General features: G+C 36.6%; 1 protein-coding gene across 1 annotated transcript in view; it reads right to left on the bottom strand.

Moving 5' to 3' along the window:
• ulk4 (unc-51 like kinase 4) overlaps positions 1-13960 on the bottom strand; it is a 199133-nt gene that overhangs the window by 130361 nt on the left and 54812 nt on the right. Inside the window, exons 20-22 of the mRNA XM_084435286.1 lie at positions 11706-11867; positions 8081-8263; positions 1627-1754 (exon numbers count right to left, since the gene is read on the bottom strand). Of these exons, the coding sequence (XP_084291412.1) occupies positions 1627-1754; positions 8081-8263; positions 11706-11867 (473 nt within the window). The remainder of the gene's footprint in view (positions 1-1626; positions 1755-8080; positions 8264-11705; positions 11868-13960) is intronic.

Below are 13960 nucleotides of genomic sequence, written 5' to 3'. Positions count from 1 at the left end.
CCTCCCCCTCTCACACTGACACTGAGTGAGCACAGCTGGCCACTCCCCCTCTCACACTGACACTGAGTGAGCACAGCTGGCCACTCCCCCTCTCACACTGACACTGAGTGAGCACAGCTGGCCACTCCCCCTCTCACACTGACACTGAGTGAGCACAGCTGGCCACTCCCCCTCTCACACTGACACTGAGTGAGCACAGCTGGCCACTCCCCCTCTCACACTGACACTGAGTGAGCACAGCTGGCCACTCCCCCTCTCACACTGACACTGAGTGAGCACAGCCCAGGACCAGAGACAGAGAGGGTCGAAGAAAGCAGTGGAGCTTAAGTAGCGTTTTCTCTGAGTTCACTGTATAGCCTGCTCCCTGAATCGTTGCGCTTATTCATTTGTGGATGTTAACTGAATCTGTAAGTCAGCTATACTGTTTATTTCTGAATATTGTATTTTATTCTGGTGCGCTTAACGTTATCGCTACCGTGTAATAGTAGCCTATGCTATTCACCAACTAAACGTATCCTATTTAATGTGTTCACAGTCTCTTTCACGGCCATCATTTGTAGTGGCCTATACACAAACTGTTTGCTCAAACGTAGCGTTTTCTTGGAGTTCACTGTGTAGCCTGCTCCCTCAATCGTGTAGTTCAATTTTCCATATTTATTGTATGTCATTATGTCAGTATCAGTATTTGCTTTCTACCATGCACAAATAAAAATGTCTCTGAACTTTTGCTGTGTAATTGTAACAATGAGCACTCAAACACACCGAACCAACAATTACTAAAAACACACACAAAAACTGATTTTGCACTGGCATTTTGCACTAGTGTATTTAAACATACAAAATCGTACATACTTCACCCTTAAATAAACACTTCTTAATTGGTATTAGCAAGCATTAATTACATTTGCCAAAATGTGTAATAATCATGCATGCAAGGATATTTAGAGATGTTTAAAACATTATGAATGTTGGGAAGAACTTTTGAGGAACTTTTGCAGTCATAACAGAGGAAAGTCAATGAAATTTTTAAAAACCTTCAACTAAAACAGTTACTGTCCAGTGGAGCAACAGACTCACTAGAGTGTCCATCCTCTCATGCATCTCTCCACCAACCATTTATGAAACATATATGATATTGATTTAGTCTATGCGTTTCCCTATCTCCATCTCCATGATGGTCTCTTCCTCTCTTTCTGATTCATATGTGGAATTATTTGTTGTGTGTTTGTACTTGGATATGGGGCACAAGAGGAACATCTCTCCTGTTTTTTCCTTTGTGCTTGTGTCTTTGTTTACCGTTCCGTGTATATTTGGCTCTCAGCGGTATTGAGGAACAGAAGCATTTCACCGGATCTATAACGTGTGTGCTCTGTCAATGTATTCTGCACAGTTGGTTTATGGGATTTCATTGTGTAGAGCAGGGGTGCCCAATCCTGCTCTTGCCGATCGACTGTCCTGCACAGTTTATCTCCAACCCTAATCAAACACATTTGAAGCAACCAATTAAGGTCTTCAGGATCACTTGAAAATTAAAGGCAGGTGTGTTTGATTAGGGTTGGAGATAAACTGTGCAGGACAGTCGATCGGCAGGAGCAGGATTGGGCACCCCTGGTGTAGAGTGTTTACCTGGAGTTACAGCAGAGCAGAAGCATCTCTCTGTTGTGCATAAGGACCTGCAGAAGAACGAGAAAGGCCTTGGCACGGATGACTGAAGACGGACTCTCCAGAGAGCGGATTATCTTCATAACAAAGTCCTGCAAAGAGGCGTTCAAGCCGTTAGCACAGTCTTGTTAGCGCACACACGTCATTTAAAAAGACCGGGAGGTCTCTGGACATTTAGTGTGGCATAAGCCCCAATTGTCTGACAGTAATTTGACAGTTGCTATCACTTACACAGCGAGGTGCTGGAGGGGATGGAAAAGCACCCCAAAATGCACTTGATATAAAACAGAGGTTAATAAGCTAATGAGTTCCACAACATTTAGTGGGCAGCAAATCAGGAGGAATTGATTAACTTTCACTATCAGCATAATTGGGGGTGGGGGGTGGGGGACTGTCAAAAGCAAAACAATCCGAAACATTAGGATTAACTACAGCACGAGAAGGGGAGTTAATTAATTTCAAACGCACCTACTGTACTCTCGGCATGGATCGTAATTACATCAACAGTATTCCAAGCTGCACTCTGAGATTGCAGCACTTCCTTACCCAATTAGCCCAGTCACTCGGTGCTTCATTGAAATTTAAATTCTATGCTAGTCAATGTATGAATAAACACGCCACGTTCTGGACTTCTGTTCGTCAGGGGAATTAAGCAGTGAAATCCACAGCAGTTTATAATTGGTCCTGAGGTGATCCACTAAGTTTTAGGCACTCAAAATATTTTTTTTTGTTTTTCTAATATGTAGAGTCAATTTGGAAATTTACATGCAAATGAATACAGGTCAAAGAAAATTAGCATTGTTAATCTGAGAGGGCCTTGAAGGCAGTATACAGTGGCATTTAAATCAATTTCTACAGGCCATTTTGCAATTGATCACTGCCTCAGATAAAGAGCAAAACAGAGCAGTACAATGTTTTGCTCGCTCCTGACACACCAGGTAGCATGCTGGGTAAATCCAAGACAAACATAAGTTGCAGCCAATAGGGGATTAAGAAATTTATAAGTAATTTATAAGTTTATAATGTATAAGAATTGTGTGGGGAAAGAACTGGTATATCTGTAAATAATTCCTGATGAAAACTGCACATAATTGTTAAGGTTGTTTCATGGAGATAAATGTACAGAAATAATGATTATGATTAACTAAAACTACACTACCATTTAAAAGTTTTGGGTCAGAAAGGCTGTTTGAAAAAAAAAGAAGAAATTAATCATTTTATTCAGCAAGGATGTATTAAATTGTGACATTAAAAGTGACATAAATCTTTTGTAACATGACAAATATCCTTACTATTTCAAATACAGTAAATGTGGTTCTTTTGAACTATTAATAAACAAATTATGGAAATATATATGGAAATATATATTTACAAATATTTTTCATGGTATCCACAAAAATGTCAAGTAACATAACTGTTTCCAATATTTAAATAATAAGAAATGAGCAACAAATCAGCATATTACTGAAGGATGACACAATTAATGATTTCTGAAGGATCATGTGACACTGAAAAATAAATAAATAAACATATTTGAAAATAGAAAACCAAAAACAAACAAAAAAAAATCTTACCAGGCCCAAACTTTTGAATGGTAGTGTATATAACGACTTATAATGTTTTTATAAGAGTTTTTGTTTGTTTTTTAGCAGAAAGGATTTTTTCTAATATTTAGGGAACAACAGTGGCACAGAAATGACATACTTTAGCTTGAAATTTGTTTCATTATAAAAATGTTTCATTATATAAAAGATATCACTATATAGTAATGAGTAAACACTATGTAATGAAAAAAATCTATAATTTGAAACAATTGGAAAACCACAGACCAGAGTACTTCTACCTCCAGAAGTCAAGACTCGAGAGTAAAAAAAACAAAACAAAAAAACACCTTTCTGCAGGTGTTACTAACAAAAGAAAGAATGCTGAGTGGCAGTGAGGCACAGCGCCTGTCAACGCAGCTGCTTCAGAACACTGTATAGTTGCTGAGACTAACAAAAATGGTCCGATCTTAAAGTTGTTGACCGATGAAGTGCTGCCAGTTCTAAGAGCGATACAGTCTGTCAATAACGAAAAGCAGAGAGAGATGGCACAGGATGTACAAAGTGTGTGTGTGCCAAACTGAAAGAAAATCAAAAACTTATTGGCAGAACTTGCTTAAAAAAAAAAAAAAAAAAAATCTGCACTATATGCAGCATTTTCTTCAAATTGGACGTGTTAACTACTGCAGCACTGTTCAGAGGGTTATGGTCAAACGTAAGAAAATGATCAGAATTGGGGTCAGTATGTACTGAACGAAACCGTTATGCCTAAGGAGTTCAAACTCTGCCATTAAGCTTTATACATACTGGCCCATTCTATCACAAGTCACGTGCAGTAGGGGAGACTGGGGGCAATTGTAACGCTCTAAATTTCTTCAGTCACACTCCACACACAGTGACACTTTTTTATTAAAATACTGTAGTTTCTCAGCATGATAAAAGCATAAGCAGGGGATTTTAACAGGAACCTGTTACAACAACTTAAATAAATGCATGGTTGCACTTGCAAGTTAAGAATTCTAATTTATTGATTTAATTAAAGGGGTGGTATAATGCCCCTTTTTACAATATGTAAAATAAGTCTCTGTTGTCCCCAGAGTGTGTATGTGAAGTTTTAACTCAAAATACCCAACAGATAATTTTGTACAGCATGTTAAAGTTGTCCTTTTTTGAGGGTCAGTAAAAACGAGTTGTTTCGTGTGTGGGTCCCTTTAAATGCAAATGAGCTGCTGCTCCCCGCACAGAGGGCGGAGCTTCAAGAGCTCATGTGTGTTAGCAGCTCCGATTACATACAAGCACTAAAATGTCACAAACTGTTCTGCCTTTTATGTTTAAACTGGAGTCGGACAATGATGGAGAGACTCAAGAAGAAGTGACAACATGTAGAATGCAACAAGACGTTTCTGAATGTTTAGTTGATTCATTTATGTTGCTGATGTGGAGTTAACTATCTTCAAGTCATTGATTAGCAAATCCTGTCATGATAATCTATAAATCGCTTGAGTGATAAATGTTGTAAGATGCCTACAGAGTGACATGCTATTGCATTCGTGTTACGTACTGTATTGTATGAAAAGACGGATGCAACAGCTTGAGCAGACTCACAAATGTGCTCTACTACAACAACTCTTCCTCTTCTCAACATGGACTGCGTGTTCCCAGTTTATGTACATTTTAGGGTTAGTGATGTCACTTTTGTGATGTCACACAAGTTTTCTTTTTGTTTTGAGCGTTGTAACTTTGCATATGTTGTTTATGCTAACTAAAGTTAGAAAAGTGAAATCATAAATCAACCACCCATTTAAACATTTTAGGTTGCAAACATTATTTTGAGTTCTATTGACAATCATTTTGATCATTTGATTAACTTAATATTGTGTGTAACAAACTCAAATATCTGCATTAATTTTAGTAAAAAAAAAAAAAAAAAAAAAGCCTTTATGAAATAGTCTAGATAACTAAAATTGGGAAGTGGTTTTCTAGTTTCCAGCATGCTTTACACAGGACTGATAAGGAGAATAAATGTTAAAATTAGGTGTTATTTTATTTCTCTTTTAGTGAAAGGAAAGACATTTGAAAGAGTTTGTTACGTTGAAGTTTTTGTGGTTAGCATTGTGAATTCTTTAAAAATTGTATTGACCTCACAAGGATTTTAACAAAGTAAAATCCTTTTACGAGATTTTTATGAGTATGTCATAAATAGAACAAGTCATCAGTTTACTGTCAGGGATTTGTCGTGTCGCGCCGCATCCAGTGTAGACAAAATCACTCATTATAATGAGTTCCTATTGTGATTTGTTGCATCGCACTGCCGGCGTCTGGTGCAAACACAGTGTTAGTATGATTTATATATTGGTTCCTCATGATGACCAAACAAAAAAAAAAAAAATCCGATTTCAGATATTACAATCACATTTTGTCTCTATAATGTAGGGTATACCTGAACCACACTCAAACACACTGTAAAAGAATTTCCTGGCCTATTCAATATTATGGAAGTGAATGAGAGGGCTTTTTTCAAAAACTCTTGCACTAAGTCTTCTGAAGACTAATAAATAGTGCTGTAGCTTTGTTTAATGAAGAGACCAGCATTTAGTGAACTGGATCAACCATTCACTGAAAAGATCTGACTCAAAATGATGATTCATTCACATATCAGGCATTACTACTTACTGAACATATGAAGATGCCAATAATTTCAATGAATAATGACAGTCTTGTTATCACACAAAGATATCACATAAAAGCTTTATAAGACTTTGAATGTATAAACCAGGTACAGGTTTGGGAACCATTGCTTTATATTGTGTCATTTTGAATCTTGAAAGCCTTAGTCCGTGTTTACATTTATTATATTGAAATGAGTGAAACATCAATAAATTAATAGATTGATCATTTTGAGTTCCACAGAAGGAAGCAAGTAATACAGTGTGGTACCACACCAATAGGTGTGGACGATATAATGGTGAGTTAATGACAAAATATTAATTTTGGGTGAACTACTGCTTTAAAATATTATGATTGCAACATTACTAAATCATTATTTCATTAAAGTATCGTACTGAACACCTCAATAGGCCGATATTTTTGTAAAAAGTATTTTCCAACCATTTTAAAGTTGATCGCACAAAGACTTTTGCTTTAAATGCACATTACTCCTGACAGCTAAAATAATGTGTATCGTATGTGTATCACTTTGAAGTGTACTCTCATTTGAGACACAGTGGGTTATTTCATTTTTTGTGTTACAATTGCCTTAACCAACCAACCATTACAGGGTAAATGTAGGACTTTTTGTACTAAATGTGATATGACTTTTTCCTCTATCATGGTACAGTACTGTATGTCTATTAATAGTCCAGTTTTTTCATAATCAAAATAATTAAAAAGAGTGAGAATTATAAAATCAGGATGAGGGAGAGAAAGATGGCAAGAGTTAAAAGAAAAAAGGGGCAAGGAAAAGAGTGAGGAGGACTAATAGTCAGCAGTAGAGAGAGAGAGAGAGAGAGAGAGAGAGAGAGAGAGAGAGAGAGAGAGAGAGAGAGAGAGAGAGAGAGAGAGAGAGAGAGAGAGAGAGAGAGAGAGAGAGCAGTGCAAGTATAAGTGTTTTCATAAATGCTCTCGGAATGCAACAAGGTGTGTAAAATCGGAGCAGTGTCCTTTGGGTTTCTTTGTACAGCAAGTACAAAACACCATGTTCTCAGGACAATTGCACGGATTCTCCCCTGCTCCAAACTTAACTCAAAGAAATCTCACATAGGACTTCACATGCTAGAATTGCTGTGTGCAACTGAATTGTGGACAACAGAGCACGCTTGTCCTTTTATTTTTCCCTACTGAAACTATTTTTAATACTGTCATTAAAAGTGAGAGGAAAGAGTGAATATTTTCTGAATGCAAAAAAACAACAACAAAAGAAACCCAAGAGAAAATTAAAACATCATTCATTAAGGTGCATGTTTCTTTCACACCACCACTTTATTAATATTTAAATGTATAAAAACATGTTTGGATATTTCTGATAACCATGAATTATGCAGCTACGTCAAATCCCACAACCTCTTCCTAAACATTGCCAAGGCCAATAAAGTATTTATTTATTTATTAAGACTGTACACACTCACAGTTTACATTTTTACTTTAGAAAACCAAAACTATGATTGCTATGATTGTTTGGAGAATGTTTGGTCTGGACTAAATAATTAATTTCTATAATTGACAGAGGTGTCAAAAGTATTCACATTCATTACTCAGGTAGAAGTATAGATACTAGGGTTTAAAAAGACTTCTGTAGAAGTTGAAGTATCAACTCAAGCTTTTTACTCAAGTAAAAGTATAAAAGTACTTGTTTCAAAACTACTTAAAGTATAAAAGTAAAAGTAATGTAAGGAAAAAAAATGCAATTAATGCTCTCTCTCTCTCTCTCTGCGATTTGCCCCGATTTCTCCCTCACTTACCGCATCTGGGTTTCCTTCGGAGGAGTTTTGGCGCTTCGCACAACCAAATGTGACTACAGCCTCTCACAAGTTAGAAAGACACCACAACACCAATCAGTTTAGCGATGTGTATTCAGGAGGCGGGACTCAGATCTAAACCGTTTGTGTAATTGGCCAATTTTTTTTTTTAACGCCGACAAGCCGAAATTAAATAGGAGTAACGAGGCTATTTTTAAAATGTAAGGAGTAGAAAGTACAGATAATTGCGTGAAAATGTAAGGAGTAGAAGTAAAAAGTCATCTGAAAAATAATCTTCGTTAAAGTACTTCGTTACTTTACACCTCTGATAATTGATTTACTTTTGCATTACTGTAAAGTAAGGAATTACTCTAACTTTGACAGCCCTAATAAATATGTATGCATGCGCTTGTATGTACATACCCGGTCCTGTACCAATCTGTGGGAATGTGCTCCTGATGCTAACATGGCAGCGAACATAGTGAGCATGTGTTGCTGGACACGGCTGATGCCTGACACCAGGCAGCTGAGGATGCTGGGTAATCCCACCGTGTCAATCACGCTCTGGAAGGCCCCAGCAGATTGGCGTGTTATTTTACACAGAGCCTGGAAGGGCAGATAAATGGAAGAAGACAGGTGGGTGGAGGTGGGCTGAATACAGTATCTCTAATGCTGCTGCTTTTTTGTTACATAATATTATTTATTTATTTGGAGGAATGTAATGTGAATGTCTTATTAAAAGGTTAAGAACCTTCCAGTATAATAACAGCAAGTTGAGTCAAAGGAAAAAAAGAAGAATGTGTCAGTTGATTTGCATGTAGGTCTGGAGTAAAAAATAAAACGAACCTAACCATAACATCATGAACTATATATTTAAAGGGGTCATGACATGAGAAAACAAACTTGCCTTGAACTTTTGACATAAAGATGGTCTTTGAACCATTAAAACATCCTGCAAGTTTCATAGCTTAACACTCTGGGGTTTGAGATTTTTTTTTTTAGGTGAGATCGGCTGGATCAAGTCGCTCCTCAAAATGTATCTGAAACCACAGCTCTTGTGCGCTCTTCTTCTGAGGTAAATTTGTCCAGGAATATTCCTCACCGCATCCCAAAATTATGCAAAGTAAATGAATCAGATGAAACTTGATGTGTTTTATCGAGTTGATGTGGCTGTTGTTTGCTGAGATCAATACCATATGCATAGCGTGTGGAGTCCATAGGCGTGCTCACATTAGGGGTAATGAGCTCACATGGAAACAACTGTACATCTATCTATTTTCAGACAGATTAGATAAACAGAGAATATTTGTTTTCATTTTGAATTAGATCAAAGTAGAATGGATATATTGCTCATGTCTGTGTGACAAGAAGTCGCTGAGTTTTGTTTTATTTTTGTGACGCGCTCCAGAAAAAAGCACACAGAGACCGAGACGACAGAAAGCACAGCCCCGTTTGTTTTCTTTATTTTACAAAAGCACAATGTTTTGTTTTGATTGTAAGTGGACACAAATAAAAGTTACGAATTATGTATTGTATTTTAAGTCGATTTCTCTGCTATGTGAAAAAAAAAAAAATCCAACAGAATGCACTGGCGAGTGTGTTTGGATTTTGCAGGATCTGTGACGTTACACGGGCAAATGCAATTGCATATGACTGCCTCCAGAGCAAGACATTGTCGAATAGTTATACATCATCGCAACATAGGCCATACTACTGGCATTCAGTTACTTAACGGTTGACATTTGCCTACAATGGATGTGAGCGTCACGTCAGGTCAAAAGCAAATATAACCCATTATAATTACTGACACGGTCTAAACTGGATACAGTATACAAATGCACATTCAGTTTCTGACATACTCTAGGCACTTGAGTCTGTCGAGAACAGGACAAATGAAAGATCGCTTGATTGAAAATGACATGTCCACTTTAAACAGCTTGTTTGTGTCTCTGTACAGAAGGAAGTTCAGAAGGATCCCAGAGTCAGAAACATGTGGATGGTTTATTTGAATGGCGTTCCGGATCGCGTCGGAGGATTATATATTGTTCAGCAAATTGTTATTTTGTAAACGAAGAACAGTGTAATGCAGAGTTCGCAAACAAAATGTTATTGAAAGTTGAGGCAGCCAACTGTATTGGATCTGACACAGCTGCATCAAAAACCATAAATTATTTCATAATGCTTTGTCTCTAAATGATAGTTTTATATAGATAATGTTTTCAACATTATAAGTGAAACACAAAAAAATCCATGTCATGAGCCCTTTAAAAGCTGATCATTATTGTACGCAGTGTAAACCACAAAACAAGATGCATGAACATACATGTAGGAATATATTTACAATGATGCAAAAACATTGGACTTAAAAGTACTCCTTTATCCTACCATAAGATATCAGACATCATTACAGCTTTCATCACAGTCACAAATAAGTGGCTGAACATTCTGAATATTTCAGAACATAATTGCAGAAAAAAATTATAAATAAATCATGAAAAACTAATTCCAAGTTTACTGGGTTGTTACACTCACAAGATATAGGTCAATTAGTCACTATGGTCCAAACCCAACTATATATTGGCCTATCTGCTAAACAAACAAAGATTCAATATATGGCAGGTATATGATAACTTATGGCAGGTTTTTAGTTGTAGTGCCTTAAATGAGCAGAATTGCACAAATTCATCCCAGAATGCCCTGTTGTCTATAGGTATCAAGTTTCTTTATGTTTGGCAGATATTTAGCAATTAATCAAACTGGAAGACCTCCTCTTCAAAATTGCCTTGGCTTATATCTTCACAACACTTTGAGGAATCAAAATTATTTTTATAAAATTTCATTACGTGGATCTTGAGATAATGCGTACCAAATTTCATGCAAATCAGACCAAGAACCTAGGAAAAGCTCAAAAAAGTTCATTTTCTAAAAATGTAAAAATGGCAGAAACATTCAATAGACGGAAATTCCATTTAAATTCTAGACCATACGGTAGTGAAGATATGAAGACGACATAAACGGGCTTATTATAGCATCCAACGTGAAAGACTCCCAGGACAGTTGACAGCCTTGGCATTGGCCCAATGGGACAAATAAAGAAGATAAGGAAAAAAATCAAAAAACTTTTGTGCTTGGACCCCTAATCAATGATAATATGCAAGGTGGCTCTGATGTTAAAAATTTGTATACACAAGTTTATACACTGTTTTATACAGTGGTGACAAAGTCTAAAACAACACTTAATATCTGGAATTCAAAATGTAATTTGTACCTGGAAAATGGTACAATTAAAGGGATAGCTCACTCAAAAATGAAAATTCTGACATTAATTACTCACCCTCCTGTCGTTCCAAACCCATAAGACTTTCGTTTATCTTCGGAACACAAATGAAGATATTTTCGATGAAATCTGAGAGCTTTCTGTCCCTCCTTTGACAAACGGAAGCTCAAACATGCTTGAGCTTCCGTTTACCGCAACCGATGTGTGAGTTGATCAATGTTTAAATGTGAATAAATGCCTAAATTCAATCTGTTTATAATATAAAGTGATCGTGCCTCTTCAGAAAATGTTGGACTAAACCGCTCAATTAATTTGTATTCGTTTTTCGATCTCTTTATGAACTTTTTGAAGCATCAAAGTGGTAGTTGCATAGATGTCTAAGGAGGGACAGAAAGCTTTTATCAAAAATATCTTCATTTGTGCTCCGAAGATTTACGGGTATGGAACGACATGAGGGTGAGTAATTAATGAAAGAATTTTCATTTTTGGGTGAACTAATCCCTTTAACATGAAATTCCCTGCACAATTTTCTTTGACCACGTCCTTTGTGCAAGCTCAGATTTCCTTGCGGTGGGTCGACATATTTTAGTACAGCTTGTATAAAGAGCATTTCACCAAAATATTTTCAATATCACGTTGTTGCTGAAAAATTCAGATGCATTGAGAAACTTTTGTAATCAACTCTCTGAATGTAACAGGAATTAAACAGCATGAACTGTTGCGTTTGACACCCTGTTAAAGTGATGAGAATGATGTGTGTTTGATACTCACAGATATAGCGCTGACCCTGAGTGCATCCACTGTGGAGTGTGTGAACAGAAACCAGAGTGCAGGTCCCACCTCTGCAGTGATGAATCCCTGGGCGTATTGAGACTCTCGGCTGCACACATTCTCTATGGTTTTGGCAGCCATGTGGTTCACCACCAAGTCCTCCTGAGAAAAACGAACCCCCCCATAATTCATGAACATTCAGCTATGGTTTAAATCAATATGCACAAAGGTTGCTGTAGTCTGCCAACATTCAGTGTGTTACCAAGCACCTGATGAGCTCTAAAAGAGAGAAAAATGGGTAACGCTTTACAATAAGGTTTCATTTGCTAACATTAGTAAACATACTAACTGATATGAACTAACCATGAGCAATGCATTTGCTACTGTAGCCTATTTGTTCATCTTTGTTAATGTTAGCTAATAAAAATACAGCTGTTCATTATTTGTTCATGTTAGATCACAGTGCATTAACTAATGTTAACAAATACAACTTTTGATTTTAATAATGTATAAGTAAATGCTGAAATGAACATTAACAAAGATTAATAAATGCTGTAGAAGAGCAGTTCATTATTAGTTTAAGTTAACTAATGTAGTTAACTAATGTTAACCAATGAAACCTTATTGTAAAGTGTTAACGAAAAATGTTACATTATATCACACTTACTAGAAATAAATAAATAAATAAACTGAATTCACTTAATACACATTGCTGGTCTTATTGTTAACAATTCATCAGTACATTATTTATAAAAAAAAGGAGGAGTGGGGTAACAATTTACAAAAGGGTAATTAACAATGAGCAACACATTTGTTACAGTATTTATTAATCGTTGTTAATGTCAGTTAATAAAATAAACTGTTTATTTTATTAATGTTTGCTCAGGTTCATTAAATAACATTAACAGATTTTTTTTTTTTTTTTTTTTACACTTTAATAATTAGTAAAATGTTGAAAATAACATCAACTACACAGGGAAAAAAATGGTGTAGGATTTACTTTGAAACGACTTTGCAAGTGACACTGAATGAAATGTTTGTTTGTTTTTAAGAAGAAAGACTGAAATAGTATTTTCTTGTAAAAACATACTCCAGTAATATTTGTTATATTTACATCTTTGGAGGAAAAAAAACCCTACAAGACCATGCATCAAATAGAACATTATGTTACAAAAAAAAGGTATTTGTAATCTTTAAATCAAAATGTTATAAGTTGCTCTGCCTTTTTAATAACTTTTATTTTGTAACACCCACTTTTCACAATCCAAACAATTCCCATTGGCTAAAATCAAGCCCCATAAGATTACAAGAATAAAATGGCTTGCTAACAGTGTTTCATGTGGACTTTAAAAGCAATCAATCTCTGAAAAACAACAACAACAAAAACATGACTCTAAAGAACGAGCTGTAGCATTAAGTATTACACTCAAAGACATGTGTTCATACATCCATTTGTAAGTGGGACACACAGACCTTTATGAATTTCACGCAATTACATCATGACCCAATAGTCCCTCAACACCCTCCAAACTTGAGTGAAATAATTTCCTTAAATTTCACACCACAGCAAATCTCGCTCGCAGATAACGAAGGGCAATATGTAGAGATTTAGCTGGCTGTGTTTTTTATGTATTTGGACCCCTGTCCTTGAGCGTGTCTCTCTGCAACCGTATCTGGTGGAAATTAAACATTTAACAGCGTTCAACAAACGGCAGGCACGCAGAGTCGAGTGAGGAAAATAGCAAACGGAGAGGTTGGGCATATCTTAGAGGCGCAGTTACACTGTGCACTGCTGCTATGCAATATGGATGCCTTCACTGTAATGTAGTTCCTAGACCCCGTCTCAAAGCTACAGTAAAAGAAAGTTCACCTCCGTCCATGGAAGAGGTGCATTAATGCACATACTGTCTCTTGGAGGCAAAAAAAGTAGAAAGAAGTCTGAAGTAGAATATTCTGACGCAACACTAATAACACAGCAGCTCCTCCAGAGTCCCTGGCCCCTATCGTAACTCTTTGTGCTGGAGTCTGGTGGTCTGGCTTCGTGGAGGCTTTAGGTAATGAACTAGAGCTGGCACTCGCTAGAGCAGGGGAAATGACTGACAGCTGCTACAGGGCCTTGTCAAAAAGGCATAGAAAATGAAACTAAAAAACACCAGCCTGAGGTTTCTCAATAAGAATTTAAATTCCACAGGACAAATACGCTCCGTTGTAGGCGAGTTTGTGCTTTTTCGAATACGCACAGCCAGTCTATTTCC

Source organism: Rutilus rutilus (assembly GCF_951802725.1).
Source record: "Rutilus rutilus genome assembly, chromosome: 17".
Taxonomy (NCBI): domain Eukaryota; kingdom Metazoa; phylum Chordata; class Actinopteri; order Cypriniformes; family Leuciscidae; genus Rutilus; species Rutilus rutilus.
This window is presented reverse-complemented; position numbering and strand designations above follow the sequence as displayed.